The following is a 20,229-nucleotide window of genomic DNA, read 5'->3' on the forward strand; positions in this document are numbered from 1 at the left end:
CCAGGGCTGCGCGGGGCGTGGCCTCAAGGGGCGTGGCGTCCAGGGATCAGCAGAACCGGCTACCTCCCGAGTCTCCGGACCTGGTGGCTGCGCCTCGCTCCAGTCTCCAGCCCGAGCCGTGCGCCGCCACCCTGCCGCCACCGCCACGCTGAGCCGAGACGCGGGCATGAGCCCGCCCTGCGACCCGCGGAGCCTGCGTCCCCGGCCCGGGCCTCGGCACCCAGGTAAATAGGGGAGTGGGAGACGGAGAGGGGGTCCCTAGGCCGCAGGGAGCTGTGAGATCCCTGCGACGCTCACCCTGGGGAGCCCTAGGTCACCTCGGGAACCTGCAGACTCTCCCACCACGGGAGCATCTGTTTTAAAGGAGGAGGGCTCAGATGCGCCCCTCGAAGCCAGCGGGACCCTGAAACTCCCTTTGTCGTCCCCCACTCAGCTCCCATCTCTGGGAAGCTCAGGTCTGGACCTTACCTCACCTGCACCTCCACGTATCCCATCAGAGCAATCTAGATCCCCGGCTCCCTTAGCCTCTTTACCGAAGCAGCCTTCCTCGCCTTCCTGCTCCCCAAATTCCAAGAGACTAACCCCTAATGCCTGCCGGACATAGAAGTGGCTTTCCTATTTATTGCAGTCCTTCGGGTCAGCCCTTAAAATCTTTCTCCTCTGGGATTCTGTCCGCCTTCTTTTCTTGGAGCCAGCTACCTGGTTTCTGTCACAAGAGCAGAGCCTTGGACAGACAGGGGCTCTGTGCCGCCTGCCTTCCTGGAACTGTGGGAGCAGAACAGTTGCCAAGCACTTGAATGGAGGGCTGGGGTAGAGGGCTTTGATAAGCCAGGGCAGCTAGGGGCCGGGTGTCACTCTAGCACATTCCAACAGTCGCCAGGGGCTGTGTTTCCTGCGCATTCTTTGCCAGCCCCTTTCAGAGAAGTGTGGCTGCTGTGTAGGCATCCCAGGTGGATCCTGGAAGCCCTGTCCCTCTCTGTTGCTTTTCTCTGTGCCTGGGTGCTGGGTATTCCTGGGCAGGGCAACAGGCTGGGTGTGACCTCATCCAACAACCCCAGCTCAGGTAGGGCCCTTAGCCAAGTTCAGAGACAGTGAATGTCAGCAGCAGCACAAGTCCCCTGAGGCAGCTTTGAACCAAACTGTGGATCATGGACCCCACTGGTTGTCCTGGTCTCTTGTATTTTGCTGGTCCTGCCCGTTGGCACTGAGATGCAGAGAAGCGAGAGCCTGCTGCTGCTTGCACACTCAGGAAGCAGAGCTAGATAGTGGTAGTGATGGGGGGAAGGATGGGGACAATCCCAGATAAAATTAGTATCCCTCCCCAGATTGGGCACCCACTCTGTCCTCTGTCAGTGTCTTGGTCACTGGGATGGAACTATAGCTAGACCGAAGAATCTCAGACATCAGGGAGCTGTCACTGTAGGTGTCTCTACATGACCAAGTGATAGATAAGATCAGGAAAAATCTCATGGTGACCCTTAACACTGGATGCTGTGAAGCAGCTGGTTATCCAGGCCAGGGTGTCAGGAGGGTCTTTAGGAGAAGGTAGACCTTCGGCTGAGATCCGAATGAGGCAGTGGAATATCCTTGAGAGCATGGGAGGAAATTGTGTTAGGCAGGGAAAAGCAAGCGCAGTGAGCTTCCCTGAGGAGGCATTTGCATACTGAGAAGGGCAGCGTACTAGGGAAGAACAGAGGCAGTGGTTGGTATAGGGCATTGGACCACATTCCTGGGCACCATGAGCATCCAGATGTTCTGGCTCCCTGATGTTCCTCTGCCTAGTTTAGTATTTGGTCTGTCTTTGTGGCTCTCCTTGGACAGGACCTTCTGGGGCATGGGAATCTGTGGAAGCGCACCCTGCTGGCCCTAGGTAGCAACCACAGAAGGATGGGGCAGCTGGGTAATGGGGAGAGTTCTCCATGCAGGACTGCAACCAGACCTCTGCTGTGAGGTGGAAACAGACAGGTGACAGTGAGATGGTGTCCAGAGAGGGCTGATTTGCACCCCTGATAAGGTCTGATCTGTAGGGTGGGGCAGCATGGCCAGGCAGGCAGCACCCAGACTCTGCCAGCCAAAGTCTCCAGGGTTATGGAAGGAAGCACTCAGTGCTGTCCATGGGGCAGGTGGGTAGGAGGGGACCCAGTGTCCTCTTTCCTGGGGAAGGTAGCAGTGTGTGGTCCAGCTTGGCTCTTTGTGGTGGCCTGGCCCAGGGCAACTACTGTCCCGCCAAGGATAGCCATCCACATTGGTACCAGGATAGAGGAGATTGGGGGGGGGGGTTATCCCCTAGAACCATGAAAACTGTCTACTGGAAACCTGTGTATCCATCTAGGTAGGAATCCAGTGCTCCAGGGCTTCGTGCTCAAAGCTGAGGGTGCTACGTCTCCGGTCCTCTCACATTTGGAGGTGTCTGTCCCTTTGCAGGCCTATGAGAGGCTGGTGGTGGCCATGGAGGGACAGGGGCTTTCTCACTGCCCCTAGTGCTTGCCTATTGAGCCTTTGAGGGACTTTCTTGAGGCAGGTTGGAGATGGCTTTCTCTTTAAGACGGTATACTCCCTCTGGTAGGGGGAGGGGTGGGCATGGATCCCTCTCGGTGCTTCCTTCTCCATCCTCACCTTCCCAACCCTCTTTACATCCCATTTTGGGCCCTGGGTCAGTATTTGCTCCTATGACCTAACTGGGGACTGAATGAGAGGCCAGAGCAGGCTTCCAGGTCTTGGGCTCCCTCATAAATGTTGCTTTTCAGTGGTTCTAGGGCTGGATATTCTGTGGACAGACATAGCAGGAAGCTCTGAGACCTAGGGAACCCATTGGCCCATGGGTTGTACAGGGGAGTTGGCTGATGGAGCCAACAAGGACTGGCCTGCACTGGGCATATGGAGGCTGGTTTGTAGTGGGTCTATGCCTGGACTGGGCAGGATCGTCTGGAGCATGTGGGTACCTTCTGCCTTTACTTCCTCATTTAAAGTAGAAAGAAGGGCCTTGAACTTGTGGCATTCCTTCTCCTTCTGCCTTCCTAGTGTTGGGATTACAGGCATCTATCACCACATCCCACCCAGATCTTTTAGATGGGGGGAACCCTAATGTGAAAAGTGAGAATTATACATCTTACTAGAGTCAAACTGTCTGGGCCACCTTAGGTGAACCCTGAGCCTAGTGGCTTCTGGAAGGCAGGTTGGGAAACTGCCTTCAGTGCTGTGGACTAACTGCCAGGGATCAGCTTACTATACATCTTAGGAGGGAACTCCATGGAGCCAGTGCTTGTTTTTGGGACAAAACAACCCCAGAGGCAGGCTGTGGAGACAGAGCTGGGAAAATGACCCCTCTCTGGCTGCCAGAGTCCAGGTGTGACAGGGCTGGTGAGGACTAGACCTGGGAGAGGCAGAGAACTTGCTCTGGGGAACACATTCTAGACATGGGAACAGGAAGAGGGGATATAAAGGGCCAATGGGACTATGGTTGTACACAGGAGAGAGGTAACACTCTGCCTCACCTCTTGTTTGCATGTGCCCACTGGGGTGTCCCATCTGTTCCTTGTTAGGGACTGATAGACAGGCCTCCAAGAGATTAATTAATGCCAAGATGCTGTGGACTGAGATTCATGCTTGCCCTGGGGCCCCATCCTGGAAACACAGATGTCCAGCTGACTCCAGAAATGCTATCACATTGCCACCCAGTGTTCCTGGAGATGTGGGGAGCCATGTCTCTAGCACAGCCCTGACTCCCGAGGCTTTATAGCAGAGAACACTTAGATGGTAGCAGGCAGCCAAAGGGGGCTGGCTACAGGACAACGTTCCACTCAGGAGCTTCTCATTCCTCTTTCGCTGTGTCCTGGGCTTGCTGTGTGACCTTAGGCTGGTGACTTACTCTCTCTGGGCAACTTTCTTTTCTGGTGTATAGTATGAAGGTGTTAGATTGGGTCACTGCTGAGATTGCCTAGGTCTGTGTTAACTGATCCCAAATCTCCTCCTGCAACTTCCATTTTTCCTGCATTGCTTAGACTATATCCTTTACCCTTCCTATAATTAATGCCTGACCATGCTCAGGACATAACATTGCTTGGCTTGGCTAAACCAAATGGCCTGTTGGGGCCATGTCCCCACCCTCAGGCTGTCCTACTCCTACTAGCTCAGGGCCAGTGTCTACTCCCTCAGAGGCCACAGCCTACAGTCCCACACATTCCTCAGACTTATCTGGGGGCCCCACCCCATGGACTCTGCCCTCCTACCCAGGAGACACCAGCACCCAGAAGAGCTGTCCAAGAGTTCAGGGGCCGGGAGCAGGTTCTGAATGGCTTGAGCTGGTGACCCCCAGTCTCTTATCAGGGCTGGAGAGAACCAGGTATAGTGTGGGCAGAGGGCTTTGCAGTCTTTGAAACCAAGACTGTATTGTCTTTAACCTGGGAGCGCAGGCTTCTGTAGACACAGGGCCCTGAAAGTTCTCCACTGGAATTCCAGTGCCCAGAAGCAGTTGCTCTGGCCAGTTGCTTTAAGTCTGCCCCAAAGTTGTAACAGGATGGCCAGGCATTGCCAAACTGAGGGGCCAGGCTCCTCCGGAGCTAGCTACCTCTGGTCCTTTCTCTCTCTTTTTATTTTTGTTTTTTATTTTTCCATCACCTCTACAGCAAGCAAAACGGAAGCCAGCCAGCCAGCCCAGGAAGGGGTTAACTGCCAGCCCCAGCCTTGAGGGAGGGGACTGGGCTGGACCATTTTCTTGCTCTGCCTCCACCTCGATTTTCCTGAATGGTTCTGCCGTCCTGGGGTGGGGAGGAGGGAAGGAGGAAGGGCGGGCAGGCAGAGGGAGGAGTGTGGGAAGAGGAAGGAAAAAAGACCGAGACAGCCAGCCGGGGAGAGAGAAGATGTCACTAGCTCTAATCTCCCTGTCATTTGGATTTCCAGCAGGAGCTGGGCAAAGGAGCTGCTAGAACAATGCTGAGGCGGGGGAGGTGAGGAGTGTCTTGAACAGGTGATCAGGGAAGACCGAGACACCTGGGCTTATCACCTGGGCACCCCTCCCCGGCCTCAGCCCAGCCGGCACCAAAGACAGAGGGGCAACCATGGCGACCAATTTCAACGACATCGTCAAGCAAGGCTATGTGAAGATGAAGAGCAGGAAGCTCGGGGTGAGCAACCCTGGCAGGGGCCCTTGTCAGCAAACAGTAGTGAGAACGGGTCTGGAGGCATGGGTGTGTGAGGGCCCGCCAGCACTGGGTACTGTGTGATTGTGGTTCAAAGCTTCTCAACGCTGGCTGGCCGGCATGTGCCCAGCCAGCCTCTGCCTACTGCACGTCTTGCCCCAGCTGGGCTGGCTGGCATCCCAGCCACTGGACCAGTAGTGGTAGCTGACAGTCTGGCAGAGGCATCCTTGCTATTGTTGAAGTTGTGGCCACAGCAGTGGTGGCAGCGGCAGCAGTGGAGGTGGCAGCCACCACGGGATAGCAGGGTAGCAGGAATGGCTGGAGAGGGAGGCTGTCAGAGCAGAGAGAGGCTTTGGCTCCTGGGCCTCCTCCCCTTGCGTACCCCTTTTCCTCCCTTCTTCGCCTTGCTCCCCACCTCTTCTGTCCTCTTTTTTTTTTTAAAGTGACCCCCCATGCCCCGTGCTGCCACCACCACCGCGCACCCGCTTCTCAGCATGTCCTGAGCCTGGACTTATATTTTAGGTGGTTGTTTTGGGTGCTAGAGAGGTGTGCTTGGGAAGGAGAGTGGCTTGTTGGGAGGTAAGGGTAAGGGTGTGGGGGCGGGGCAGAGGCTGACACTTCCCTCATGCATGGGTGAAATGGTCCTTGCTCTGGGATAGGCTGCTTTCTTTCGAGTTGCTGGCATTGTTGGCACGGTGGCCCTGAGCTGGGACTTGGAGGGGTACATACCCCTTCTCAGCCTATACAGGTTTCCAGGTGAGGAAAATCCCCCGGAGGCATGAGTGTGGGCCCCAGGGTCCCTTTGAAACCTCTGTTCCCCCTGCTCATCCCCTGCTTCCAGTGAGAGGCTTTTTCCCAGCAGGAAAGCAAGCCCTGGTGATAGGTGACTCAAATCTGTTTTACCCAGGACTCCTGTCCGTGTCCCCCCCCCCCCACACTGTCTTGATGGGCTCAGCTCAAAGCTTCCTGGGCTAGCCTGAAGATGAGGAGATGCCCAGGGATTACCTGGCTTCCTCAGGGCCACCTTGGAAGGCGGTGATTCTTGCTCCTCCTGCCCTTCTGGGGATGTCTTGTGCCCAGAAAAGGGCCAGCAGCTCACTGCTATCAGCTGGGCCATCAGTGGATCGAGGCAGGGCTGCTGGGCCTGTTTGGCATCTCACTGTCCCAAGCCTGGTACAGACCCTGCTCTTTCTGAGACAGAACAAAGAGCAAGGCTGAGGCCAGGCCCAGAGAACGAGGACCTTGCTCCTGCCACCATTTCTTATTGCCATGTTTAGATCCAACAAGTCCCTAGGGGCTGGCAGAGCTGAGGCTCGGTGCAGGACACGGCTTGGCAGGAAAGCACTGACTACAAGGCAGTCATGTGGGGGCCAATGTCAGTCCTGTCCCCAGGAGACTCCCAGACTCCCAAGTGGAGAGTGGACAGACCAGGGGATGAACTGGCAGGTGGGGTGTGGCCTGACCCAGACTGGTATCTACTCTATCCAGGGACTTCTCTCTCCACAGACCTGAGCTTGCCCTGCTCATGAGGGGCTGCAGTCGCCCCAGGCAGTGTTCTTCTCTGTCTCCAGACAGCAGGGGTGGGGGTGCTGAGAGGAACGGAAGAAGGATAGAGCCTGCCCTCCCCTCCTACCTGCCCGGGCCTCCCTCCCTCCCTCCCTCAGCAGAGTGGAGCCTGGCAGAGTGCTTACAAGAGCTGATCAAAGACCTGTGAGAAGTAAAGAGAGCTCTTGAGTGCATGGCTCCCTGGGGTTGTGTGAGTGTATATCCTGTAACCAGGCAACCAGGGTGCTGGGGAGGGGGGCAGGCCTCTACTCCCGTGTTGCGGCCTGCTGGGGGCGGGGTTCTTGGGCAGCTCCCATCCATTCATCTATCCATTCATCTGCCTGCCCATCTTCCTGTCCACCCTATCCTTAGCATGGCCGCTCAGCAGCTCAGCATAGCTGTCAGTAATTGCTAGCAGGTCTGAGCAACGAGTGTGAGAATACAGTATATGTGGTCTCAGCTTTAAAAGGTTCAAGTAGACAGACCAGGGCTGAGCTAGGGTCAGGGGTACAGGGGAAGACATGCTTCTCAGGGTTCCAGACAGGAGCCTGAAGTGGCCCAGCTCTAGTTAGGAGTTCCAGGGAGAAGGATTGTCTACATTCACTATGTGGGCATAGACAGGAGGGGGCTGGGTTGGTGGTCAGCCCTTGGGACTGTGGCCCAGTGGCATCCTCCCCTCCTCTGTTCATCCCAGAGCCCCTTTAGGACCCTCTTGTTTGCAATGGCAGTGGCACAGGGATGTCTGGGGAGTAGGCCTGCCAGACTTGTGTTGGCAGGAGCTGGTAAATCCATCACAGACTGGCTAAAGAAAGCCAATAGGTGAGATAGACCTTGCAAGAAGAGGTCAGATGGGCAGTTTATGGAGATGCTAGGACCACCTTTCTTGGTGTCTGATAGGCCTGCTTGTTTCTGGAGAAATCTGAGTGGCCTAGAGCACAGGGCATTAGTGGTTGGGACAGGCAAGAGACTGTCAAGGGAAGGGACTGTGCTGTGTGGGCACAGCTGGTTCTAAGCTCTGCCCTCTTACCCTCTGTAGGCCTTTGGTTCCATGGGAACCCCTGTGATACACTGTTGGTGAGGGAAAGCCCGGGGTCAAGAGTGATACCCCTTACACCAGAGCCTTCCCCGGGCTCAAGAACAGAGCCATGGTGATGCAAAGCTGGCTGAGTGCAAGGGTCTGCTTCCTGTCCCTGGGAGATCCGTCTGTCCTGTGGTGATGGGTGTGTCTCCGTCTTAACAGGAGCTCCATCACTTGTTAGGTCCTTCCTCCTTGCCTTTTCCATGGCCCACTTGTCTCTGAAATAGAGGCAGCACTAGCAGTGGCCTCAGACCCTGACACTGACTGTCTAGGAAGCACTCCACAAATGTTCCTTCTATTACACCAGTCACGTTCAGCACACAGTGGATCATAGAACAGAGATGATCACGAACACCCGTCTTGGCCATTTGGGGAGGGCTGTCCCCTCTGGACTGCTGTAGGGCAGTTACCATCCTCAGTCTTTCTCAAGGCTAGGCTCCAAGGGAGGATGTACTGCGCCCCTAGGAGGCTGGGTAACTTCAGAGGTCCAGCAGCAACCTGACTTCTGTTCTTGATCCACAGATCTACCGGAGGTGCTGGCTGGTGTTTCGGAAATCTTCCAGCAAGGGGCCCCAGCGGCTGGAGAAATATCCCGATGAGAAATCAGTGTGCCTCCGAGGCTGCCCCAAGGTTAGGGGCCTGGGCCCTAGCTCCCCCCACCTGTGAGCAAAGATGACTTGCTGAGTCCTGAGGTCTGAGAGTACCTTCCTGGGGGGCATAGCTATGGGAGGCAGGGGAAAGTGCCCCAGCCAGGCTAAGCCTCTCGGAATGTCCTCCCAGGTGACTGAGATCAGCAATGTCAAGTGTGTCACACGACTCCCCAAGGAAACCAAGAGGCAGGCAGTGGCTATCATATTCACAGACGACTCGGCTCGTACTTTCACCTGTGATTCAGGTGAGGCTCCAGGGCTGCAGGCTCCAACTGGTCTCCTCGGGTGGGTGACAGCAGTCTAGGCAGTGGGGTAACAGAACAGGGCCAACCCTGTTAGGAAGGGTGGGAGAGGTGTGTCCCTGGTGGAATAGGTCCCCAGACTGAGGTGGACAGGCAAGCAGTAAAGCCTCGCCTTCCCTGCAAGATGCAATAACTTAAGCCAAGGCACGCTGGGTGGGTGGGCTGTTGGGGACTTGGGGTCGGTAGAACTATAAAGTACAATTTCTTTCTAGAGCTGGAGGCAGAGGAGTGGTACAAGACACTGTCAGTGGAATGTCTAGGGTCACGGCTCAATGACATCAGTCTGGGAGAGCCCGACCTCCTGGCCCCAGGAGTACAGTGTGAGCAGACAGGTGAGGTTGGTGCTGGGTCTCAAGGTGGGGAGGGAAAAGGTGGAGCTCTCAGTTAACCCTGCTGTCATCCCCTGCTGCTACAGATCGCTTCAATGTCTTCCTGTTGCCCTGCCCCAACCTGGACGTGTATGGCGAGTGCAAGCTGCAGATCACCCACGAGAACATCTACCTCTGGGACATACATAATCCCCGCGTGAAGCTCGTCTCGTGGCCTCTCTGCTCCTTGCGCCGTTATGGCCGAGATGCCACACGCTTTACCTTTGAGGCGGGCAGGTAGTACCCTCTTTCCTCCCATCCTATCCCACACGGCCACTATGGAGACTGCTCTAGGCATGGCATCAGGAATACTCACTCACCAGCATTGCAACCCAAGGGGGACATAATGCTTCAGTTTTGCAGACGAGGAACTTCAGCCCAAAGAAGTAATTAGCTTATAACAGGCAGGTAGAGTGAAACACAGCTCCCTGGCTCAGCCACTGCTGCCTTTGTGATCATATCCTCAGTGCCAGTTTCCTATAGGGGATTTAAAAAGCACCCAGCCTGATAAGGAAGGCCCTTGCTGGGACTCAACTAGCCTGCTTAGACTTCAGCTCTGGCCACCCTCTGTGTAACCTTGGCTGAGATACTCGCACTGGATGCTTTAGTTTCCTCTTCTGTAAAATGTGTGAGGAAACTGACTGTTCAGTGTGCAGACCAGAGGTAGAAAAGCTGCCTCGGTTATCTTGTGCGAAGCTTTCATACCTCCACCGGGGTGCACTGTGGCCAAGCCCTCAGACTATGGCCACCCTGTCCCTGAAGGCCTTGGTACCACCACATCTGGCATACAGAACTTGTACACCCACACGGTGGAGCTTCTGAAACCTTGCCCTCCTTGCTACCTGTGTCCTTAGGATGTGCGATGCTGGGGAAGGACTCTACACCTTTCAGACACAGGAGGGGGAGCAGATTTACCAGCGGGTTCATAGCGCCACCCTGGCAATCGCTGAGCAACACAAGCGGGTCCTGCTGGAAATGGAGAAGAACGTGAGGGTGAGGCAGTGGCTGTTGCTCCCGGGCACTGGGAGGTGGGGCAGACGTGGCAGCTAAGTCTCCACCAGCATGTTCACTGGTGAGTCAAGGCACGACCTTGGGCTAGCAGCAGTGTCTCCAGAACCAACACTAGGGACCCCTTCTCTGTGCCACAGCTGCTGAACAAGGGCACCGAACACTACTCCTATCCCTGCACACCCACCACGATGCTGCCCCGCAGTGCATACTGGCACCATATCACGGGGTCTCAGAACATTGCCGAAGCTTCCAGCTATGGTGAGTCGCCATGTCCTATCCCTGTGAAGGCCTCCTGGGCAAGGGTCTTTGGTCCTGGATTCAAATTCTGAGCCTGCATCTCTGTCCACAGGTGAAGGGTATGGGGCAGCCCAGGCCAGCTCAGAAACAGACCTCCTGAACAGATTCATCCTGCTTAAGCCACAGCCCAGCCAGGAGGACAGCGGTGAGACCAAGACCCCTTCCCAGTGACAGCTGGACTGGTGGGTGCAGATGACTGCTAGGCTGCCTATTGGAAGGCTAACTGCAGCAGCCCATGGACAGCCTTAAGGAGCTGTTGGCCATAAGCCTGAAGAGAGCAAGCTGTCCCTCCTTGCCCTCAAGGGTGAGGCTGGACCTCAGCACATGGCTGGCCACACCACCTGAGCATGAGGGGCTGGTGCCACCGTGGGACTATATACTGTTGATGGTTTTAATATATATGGCTTATGACATATTCTGTATTAATGAGGCTTTCCCTTTATCCCTCCCCAACGCATACCATTTTTAATTCCATGACCAGGCATGGTCAAGGCTGTTTCTGAGTAAGAGGGCAGCAGTTCCTGTCCTCAGTGACACAACTGCCAAGACTGTGTGAGCTGCCAGGGTCAGAGGAGGACAATCAGCCTGGTGCTGTCTGTGGGCTCTTCTCAGAAGTCTAAGGGCCAAAAAAGCAGGTAGCTTCTGTCCTTTGGGCCAACAGTGACACAGGAAGGACCCAAGCTTCACTGTACCATGCGGCAGCCTTGCCCCTAAGGAGTTTTAAGCAGAGGTGGCATCTGGTTTTAAAATGCACTTTCTGCACTGGCTCCTTTCTGCTCAGTAGGCTGAAGATGTCTTCGGGCGGGGCGCCCATTACCTCAACAGTAGAGGATGGCTGGGCCAGCCTGAAAGGCTGCAGCAGGATTGCTGTGGGGAGCACCTTGCCGTGCCCTTTTACTGAGCAGGGGGTACAGTGCTTCAGTAACAGAAGTCCCTTGCCCTGGGCTAGCCACCCCAGGCCAGATTCTAAAACCAAGACCTTCCCATCTCTCCACAAGGTGCTGAGGCTCCCTGCTGAAATGCAATTAAAGCAATTGATTTTCTAGTGCTGGTATTTATTGACTACCGTGCAGAAGGGCTATCTTTCTATTTACATCAAACTTTTTTTTTGTGTTTCTGTTTTTTAATACTTTAGGGTTCTGATTTGTGGGAACAGACCTTGTAAATAATCACTGTTGACATTTGTGGCAGGATAATAAGGAGGCCCTCTCCCAGAGGGGCTCCAGAGCCAGGGAGGTAGCTCAGCCAGCCCAGCTCTGACTGTGACTTAGGCAATGACCACCCAGGGGTTAGCTAGTCTGTAAAAGAAATGGGCCCAGTCCTCGGGAGGGAGGCAGAGCTGGCTCAGTTAGAAGCACGATGACGCATGAAGGAGATTATGTTGTGCTCTTTATTGCCAAAAATAAAAACTTGTAAAAAGACAACTACTGTTGATCAATAAATACCCCTTCCTTTCTGTGCTGGTGTGTGCTTTTCCCCAGGCTGCCTGAAAACCACTATGGGCAGGTCTGTTTCTACCTGGAGACATACTAAGGGCAGGGCCTGAACATCACTAAAGAGAAAGGAAATGTAGGAGGGGTCTGTGGCAGTGTGTGGTCTGTCACCCACCCCCTACCCCCCCACCCCCTACCCACCCCACCCCAGGGCAGGTCAGGCCAGATGATAAAACAGCAAGTTTACCTGTGGACAGAGGATAGCAAGGGTCTGATACTAGTCCTAAAGGGTGACATCTCAGCTTAGGGACACCTGAAACTTCAAGTGCCAGTAGTTGGCCCTGACCCTGGGAAGAACTTGAAAGGTCACAGGCCGCTTCAGTGAAAGTCTTAATACTCAGTCCCAACATAAGAAGCCTAAGATACAGCTGTGAAAATGCCTTTCCTTGGGTAGAGATTTAAAAAGCTGGAGTGACCAGAAATTCTAGGTCAGTGGCTCTCAAACAGCAAGCAGTAAGGCTCCTTACAAGTAAGACAGGAAACAGGATGGAAGGGGTGCCTGGCGTTCTAAAGCATACCACAGTGATCAACAAGGTAGGGCCCAGAATGCTAAATGCCCAGTGAAAAACTGCCCTGTCTAACACCAGTAGAACCCCTGGCAATCTCTCCAGTGACCTTCTAGCAGTTTTGAGCAGCTGCAGTCCAGAGCCCAGAAACCAGAAGGGTTCGTTCCCAAGACCTGAAGACCTTGAACCTAGTCTTCTGCACAGGGTGAACCGTGGCTAGTTTATAGTGAGCACGTCACTCTGGATCTCATGGCTTAACTGAGTCTGTAAATCACTCAGCTTCTTCTTTAACCCAGACAGGGCTGAGAGGACAATGGTTTCAGGGCGCAGTGAGCCACAGGACTCCACATTGTAGTAAAACCTGAGAGACAAGAGTAGGGTGAGAGCCATCTCAAGGCAGGCTTCCCTTCTATCCCTGGAGACTTGATTTCATTCCTATGAGGCACTCACTTATGTTGGGACAGGGCTGACTTCCCTTTACCTAAAGTATCTTATGCAGTGGTCCAGATCCACTTTGCAGTTCCTCAAAGAAGCTAAAGCTACTTCAAAAGGATATTTTGAGTGGTGGTAGCACACACCTTTAATCCCAGCATTTGGGAGGCAGAGACAGGCAGATCTCTGTGAGTTCGAGGTTAGCCTGGTCGGTCTACAGAGCGAGTTAAATGATAGCCAGGGTTGTTACCCAGAGAAACCCTGTCTTGAAACCCTTCCCCCCAAAAGAGGACATTGTTGAAGGCCTCTAAAATGACTGTGTATGTGCAATTCTACACCAGAGACAGCAGGAAAAGAAAAAAGAAATCATACATTTATCACTGGCTACAGCTCTTCAGTTCTTCAGGATAGGGCTACACATGGGCAGCTCTGCTCTGGCTTGAGCCTCAACAGGCAGGCCAGAAACAGCATAAGGCAATAATAAGGCTCCTTTCTTCATGGTGACCACAGAGGGATGAAGACCAACTCAGAATGTATATATGAATTTGACAGTTAGTTCTGCCGTCACATGGGAGAAAGCATGTAGGGGCACTGGATATGTGACTGCCTAGCCACTTCCCACACCTATATTCTTACAGTTATAGTCCCAAGCAGGACTAACTGGGGTCTTACCTCTCTGGCTTGCCGTTGGGGTCATAGGGAGCCTGTGACTCGTCCTCATCCAGCTCGGAGTACTCACTCTTTGGCCTGAGGGCAAACATGGGTGAAGCACAAGTGGCTACTTCTGCTTTTAGCAAGGCTCTTGGAGCATCTACCTACCCCCCCCCCGTTACAGTCAGGGATAGTATCCCTTCCCCCACAGAGCATACCATTCCTCAGGCTTGGGATACACCGTGTGCCTAAGTGCGTTGTCTGGATCATATTCAAAAGCTACCCCTGCAGTGGGGTTCCACTTGGCATGTTCCTTGCCAAAGCCCTTCTTGGCATAGGCTCGAAGTCTAAGCTCCTGGCCCTTCCTCAGCTTGACAATAAGGATGTCTGCAGGGAGAGGTGAGAGTGAGCCAGGAACCAAAAGCGGCCAGTTCTCCAGCTTCTGACCTCCAGGACTGCATGAAGGCAGCCCACATCTGGGCAAAATGGTCTAAAGATGAGCAACAGAGACCAGGCAGCTCAAGAGGGCACATCTGGTCTCTGCATCCTCTGGCCACCAGCATGTTCGCCCCACCCCCTTACCACCCTGCCCCATCCTCTTACCATCCTGCTCCACATAGTCATTGGGGTCGTTATCCCGGTTCCGGGATGTCACCTGTAGGAAGCCCAAACAAGTATGCATTAGTCTCTCACCTCAGTCCCCTCTGGCAACTGTCTCCCGGTAAATCCAGGCTGTAATCTGTCAAGCTAGGGAAAGAGGTGGCAGAGTTGTCCAAACAGCCCGATGGCCTTTAAGAGGGTCTTTGGACAACACAGGACATATAGCACTAATACAGCTCTGTTCAAGCACTCAGGACCAGCATTTCTAGGTGGAAGTTAAAGTAGATGGTCACTGGGCAGGTGACTTTATGACCACATCTCATAATGATCCACTTGGAGCCAGACAGAGAAGAGCAAAGGCACTCACAGGAATAACCCGGGGGCTGTTGGAGATGAGATCTCGAGAGGTAACATGGCGAGTCTGGTCTTCATTGCACCTCACGTCAAGAGTGAATTCCACAGAACACTCAGGGCAGAACTCTTCACATGTGCAGTCCTGAGGCAGGAAGGGCAGCAGGAATGAATAGACCGGACTCCCGGGTTGTACTGACCAGATCCTTTCAGTTTCTTGGCAAAAAAGGGGCTGACTACAGTCCCAGGCCTCTTCTGGGCTGTGACATCGGTAGACCATCCTCATGGTTGCTCAAGCTTATAGTCAGTCTACTTACTGACAACTACACTTCCTTTCCACGTCCAGTGCTGCAGGCTACCACTAGGGGGCACACTGCCACAGAGGACCAAGGTAGTTAGGGAGTGCTACACAGGACCAGCTTGGGAATTACTGAAAACACAACAAGCAAGGGAAGGGAAGGGGGGCAGTGCAGCAGGACATTTTAAGTTCTAGATTACCTGGGATGGGGAGCCCTCACGTGGCCCAGAATTCACTATGTAGCTGAAGATGAACCTTAAACTACAGATCCCACTGTTAGTACTTCCGAAGTGCTAGGATTATACAGGCATTCAGCTAATCTTTACTTCAAGACCTCTTAAGGAAAATTTCACCCATATACAAAAACAAAGACGACTGACTGCCAGTTATTATACTCACCTTCCAGTTTCTTAATTATCAACATTTGCCATGCTTTGGGGTGTTTTGTACATTCGGAGATAGGGTATACCTCACTAAGCAGCCTCCTAAATAGTGGGGTACAATCATACAGGATACACTGGCATGTGCTCAAATATTTAAAGAAGAAGGATCAGGATGCTTGTAACTTATTTTCTAAAAAGTTAGGGGGAAATAACACCATATAAAAAAATAAGGTAACTGCAGTAAAACATTATTAGCATTTGGTAACTATAGAGAAAAAAAAATAAGTGGGCATTTTATTAATGTTTCTCAGCCAGGAATGGTAGCACATGCCTTTAATCCCAGCACTCAGGAAGCAAAGCAGTCGGATCTCTGGGAGTTCAAGGCCAGCCAGGGCTACATTTGAGACCCTGTCTTAAAAAAATAAACAAAAACAAAAAGAATAAATGTGTGTGTTTGGGGGAGGAGGACTGGAGAGATGGTCCAGCTGTTAAGAGCACTTGCTGCTCTTGAGAGGACCCGAGTTCAGTTCCCAGAATCTACATCCAGCAGCTCACAAATGCCTGTAACTCTAGCCTCTTTTGACCTTTTCCAGCACCCTAACCCATCTGCACACACATACGTAGACACAAACATATACACACATAAAAGTGAAAAAACTATCTTTAAAAAGAGAATTATGGACATTCCAGGATGTGTGTCCCCTTCTGTGAGGGCTCACTGATGAGATGCTACAGTCAGCCAGAAGGAAGGAAGATTGCTGGGAGAACTAGTCAACCCCCCCAGCCCCACCCCACTCCCTGTGCCCCCAATCTACTCATCAACACACATACCCGGGAGTACTGCAGCTTGTCAACAATGTCATCACTAGTGAGGGGGATCAATCCTGCAAGACACAGAAAAGTCATCACAAGAACATACAAGTCAGTCCCTTGGGCTGGGGACACCCCACTTTAATTCCTTCTACTTCTCAATGCCCTGCCCAAACTCACCCAGCCTGTGGGCAATGAATTCGTCGTGAAGGACTGAGGAATTGGCATCAATCTGAACCCAGTCGATGGCTGGAAAAGGCAACAAAACAGCACAAGTGAGACCAACCACCATCTGAGAATCTGACATCCTCCAGCATCTCCAGATATACAGTACTGCTTTCAAGACTTCAGTATCACCCACTGCTCAGCACTCAGAAGGCAAAGCCAGGCAGATCTCTGAGTCCTGGACAGCCACAGAGAAACCTTGTCTTGAAAAACACAAAACCAACCAACCAAGCAAGCAAGCAAGCAAGCAAACAAACAAACAAAAAAAAAAAAAACCCATCAAAAAACAAAACCAACCAACCAAGTAAACAAACCAAAAAACTCACAAAAGAAAGAAAAGAATCACTGTTTTCACAGAGTTGAAGGTACCCAGGCCAGGCGGCCACAGACTGTCTCCAAAGTGCTAGCTCGAGGTTCAGGCATCCAATTTAAACAAACCACACATACACCATACCTAACACCTTCCTTCCTGCTTCCAGCGAACTGGATATGGCTCGCTGGTACCATAAAAAGAAATGCTCACTTAGAGAGTATTTTGGGAGTGGAATATTTAGGGAGTTGAATATTTCCCTAAACAGCACTTTAAATCTGCTATCTGCGTTAATACCATATCCAAGAATAAAAGCTATTTGGCAGTTAGAAGTTGGGGAAAACATGGGTTGGAGGGATGGCTCAGTGGTTAAGAGGTTCCCAGTAGCCATGAGAGGTGGCTCATAACTGCCTGGAACTCCAGCTCCAGGGGGATCTAAGACCCCTAGTCTCCTCTAGCATCTGCCTTCACCTGCACATACCCCCTCACAGAAACATAATTACAAATAATTTAAAAATTTTAAGTTAGGGAAAACATAGAACACTGCTATTGTCCACATCTCACTTTATGAAATAACCAGATCACCTACTTAGAATTTCAGTGTTACTCCCATCAGTCAGTTACTCCTTCAATAGAGAAAGAATACTAACAATAAAACCCAATCCCTCCCAGTCCATTGATGGGAGATGTCATTCTGTATATGTTTCTCATACTGGTTAATGAATAAAGCACTGTTGGCCAATAGGAAAGCAAGATAGGTGGGACTAGGAGACAAGGAGGAAAGAGGAAGTAGGAAGGAGGAGTCAAGATGGAGAGTCTGGAAAAAGCAGAATGCCAGCCAGTAAGAGAAATACATAGATCAGCAGAAATGGGTTAATACTTAAGACAGAGCTAGCTGATAAGAAACAAGTAACTGGACAACAGTATAATATCAAATACAGAGTCTCAGTGTGTTAATTGGGGCTGGCATGGTGGAGGGACAAGACCAGGCGGTGGGTGGAAAAACCTTACAGTCCATTGTTGACAGTATAGGCCTATGTACTTACAGAGGCTTCACTTAAACAAGTACCTAGTCATTCACAAGCAAATACCTGCACGTAGATAATGAAATTCAGAAACCAAATGCTGTTAAGAGCCCAATTCTCAAATAACTGGCATTGACACAGGGAAAAGAGGTCAGAGGACCCAATCTGCTCTGCCCTGCAGGACTTTCTCAACCAAGCAAGGACCACGTCCAAGCTTTCTCATGCCCTTACTCTACCTCCCCACCCACCCCCAACACCCTAGCAGGTGAAAACTCCCAGCCTCTAAAAACCCTGTGTGTCACTCCATCTTTCTGAGCTCCTTCTTCTCTCTCAAAAACAAAAACAAACAAAAAACTGTTGAGACCCCTAAAGACACCTGCCATATTTTGCCTGGTGTATGTCCATGTCTTATCTACATCTAGCTTGGAACTTACATGATTTACACAGTAAGAGATCCATTAAAAAAAAAAAAAAAAAAAAAAAGAGAGAGAGAGAGACCTACCAGAATGGATAAAGAAAATGTGATCTCTCTCTTACTTACTTACGGACACACACACACACACACTTATTATTCAACCATAAAGAACAAAAGTATGTCATTTGCAGAAGGAAGTCATAAGAACAAACATGCTTTATGCTTTCTCTCATGTGGAATCTCAACTTTTAAGAAGGGTGAGTTCAGGCTGGAGAGATGGCTCAGAGGTTAAGAGTACTGGCTCTTCTTCCAGAGATCCTGAGTTCAACTCCTAGCAAGCAAACATATGGTGGCTCACAACCATCTATAATGAGATCTGGTGCCCTCTTATGGCATGAAGAAAGAACACTGTTTACATAATAAGTAAGTCTTTAAAAAAAAAAGTGTTCAGCAGGGTAAAGGCACTAATTTGTTGAGACTTGAGTTGAATCCCTGGGACCCACATGGAAGAAGAGAACCCCTCCCACATGCACCGTGGCGCCCCTGCACTAGGGACATGCATACATACGCAGTTAAATATAATGTTTTAAAGAAGAGAGAGGTAGAGACAAGAAAGTATTGCAGGGTACTAACAGGAAGGACAGGAGATAACAGTGGGAGGGGAATAAAAGGAAGGGATGGGGAAATGATTACAATTCAAGTACTGTGTGTGTGTGGGGGGGGGGTCGTGCGTGGAAATGCCATAACGAAGCCCATTATTTTGTACAATTAACATACATTTTCAAAAGACACCCACTAGTATCCAACACTGACTTAAAAGCAAAGGAGCGTCTACAGGACTTAGTTAACCTCGGGTTATCATCTGCTAACGACTCCTAGCGTCTACACTCTTCGAATGAGGAGGCCGCAGCTCTCAGCTGTTTGGTAGTCTTTAGTGTTAATTTATCTGTTGCTTTCGGGTAGTCAGAATTGTGCTGGAATCCACACCGCCGAGCAAGGCTGGCCCAGGCCGCCCCAGCCCAGTGTGCAGCACCGCAGCGCTCTCAGCCCACCTGAGGGTCGCATACCTATTATGGGCACCTCGGCGATGAAGACCCTCCGAATGGAATTGGCCACCCTACAGGAGGAAAGCCAGACCGTGTGAGCGCCCCGAAGCCACAGCCCCGCAGAGGGGAGCCCGAGAACCCGACCGCCCGCCTCTTCCCCGCCGCCTTACGCCAGGTCCGTGTTCTCGATAATGAACTTGACATTCTCTTCGGTCAGTTCCGTGATCCTCACGGTAGGCTGGTTGGCGTACGGCATTGCGACCCGCAGCCAGGTTCCCGCGCCAGTCCCGCAGCGCGCCTGCGCCGCCACCAGCAATTTGTCGGCGGGGTCTCCGGCGCTTCCGGCTAGACGTGCGCGCAGTGCCACCTGCTGACCGGAGGCCGGAACTCTCCTGGCCTGCGTTTTCTAACCACAGCCCCCAAAATGCACCAGGCCCTCCCTACACTCCTGGAATCCCCGAGATATAGCACAAAGGTCAAAGGGACATGTACAGGGTTATTCATACCCGTGTTACTTGTAATTGCTAAAAATAACTCATTAGGTAACGATCGATGGAGACTTGGTTAAACATACATATGGGGCTGGAGAGATGGCTCAATGGATAAGAACACCTGCTGCCTTTCCCTAAGATTTGGATTGGATTCCCAGCACCCGAATGACGGCTTATGTCTTTTAACTCCAATTTCTGGGGCTCTGATACCCTCTGAGGGCACGAGGTAGGCACACGGTGCACAGACATACAGGCAAGCAAAACACCCGTATACATAAATAATTTAAAAAATACTCTCTGGCTGCTGTCCTTGGATCTGGATGTAAAGCTCTCAGCCACTTCTCCAGCTCCATTCATGCTGCCATGCTCCCTGCCATGATGATAATGAAGTAAGCTCTGAAACTATATGACGCAAGGAGACATTTGACCAGTGTGTGAGGGCTTCCCTTACTAATGTGAAAGAGAGATGGCAATTTGACACATTTGTTTGAGGGGACATCTGCTAGTTTCTGGAAGAAGGATCAGGGCTCTAAAGATTCTCAGGGGAGCAGTGTGAAGATACATATAGTTCTCACCTCTCATGAAAGAAACTTCTCTTTGTAAAAGATGGAGGAGACCATTACAAAAACAAAACATCAAGAACAACAAAATACCACAACCAATGAAAATGCAGAGAACAAGAGATTGTCTCTGATATATCCACAACTAATTCAGTACCCAAGGCTCAGGGATCATTGTGGATGAGGGAGCGGAATCTGTAAAAGCCAGAGGAAGGTTAAGTTTGCTGTGAGATTATGTCTCCTA

At 51.8% G+C, this 20,229-nt stretch overlaps 2 protein-coding genes across 2 annotated transcripts; one reads left to right on the forward strand and one right to left on the reverse strand.

Annotated features, from left to right (window-relative positions):
• Nucleotides 1-140: 140 nt before the first annotated feature.
• Dok4 (docking protein 4) lies at nucleotides 141-11,813 on the forward strand. Its single transcript, XM_051201893.1, has 9 exons — nucleotides 141-224; nucleotides 4,900-5,123; nucleotides 8,284-8,391; nucleotides 8,542-8,656; nucleotides 8,926-9,045; nucleotides 9,129-9,318; nucleotides 9,936-10,074; nucleotides 10,230-10,350; nucleotides 10,442-11,813. Exons 2-9 carry the CDS (start codon nucleotides 5,058-5,060, stop codon nucleotides 10,558-10,560), a joined length of 978 nt encoding a protein of 325 aa, XP_051057850.1. The 5' UTR covers nucleotides 141-224; nucleotides 4,900-5,057; the 3' UTR covers nucleotides 10,561-11,813.
• Nucleotides 11,814-12,409: 596 nt separating this feature from the next.
• On the reverse strand, nucleotides 12,410-19,272 carry Polr2c (RNA polymerase II subunit C). The gene is made up of 9 exons (XM_051201907.1): nucleotides 19,105-19,272; nucleotides 18,956-19,005; nucleotides 16,094-16,162; nucleotides 15,935-15,987; nucleotides 14,439-14,567; nucleotides 14,075-14,126; nucleotides 13,690-13,858; nucleotides 13,493-13,567; nucleotides 12,410-12,749 (listed from the first exon to the last, which is right to left on the reverse strand). Exons 1-9 carry the CDS (start codon nucleotides 19,188-19,190, stop codon nucleotides 12,605-12,607), a joined length of 828 nt encoding a protein of 275 aa, XP_051057864.1. The 5' UTR covers nucleotides 19,191-19,272; the 3' UTR covers nucleotides 12,410-12,604.
• Nucleotides 19,273-20,229: the final 957 nt, after the last annotated feature.

The sequence above is a fragment of the Phodopus roborovskii genome, unplaced genomic scaffold (assembly GCF_943737965.1).
Source record: "Phodopus roborovskii unplaced genomic scaffold, PHOROB, whole genome shotgun sequence".
Lineage (NCBI taxonomy): Eukaryota > Metazoa > Chordata > Mammalia > Rodentia > Cricetidae > Phodopus > Phodopus roborovskii.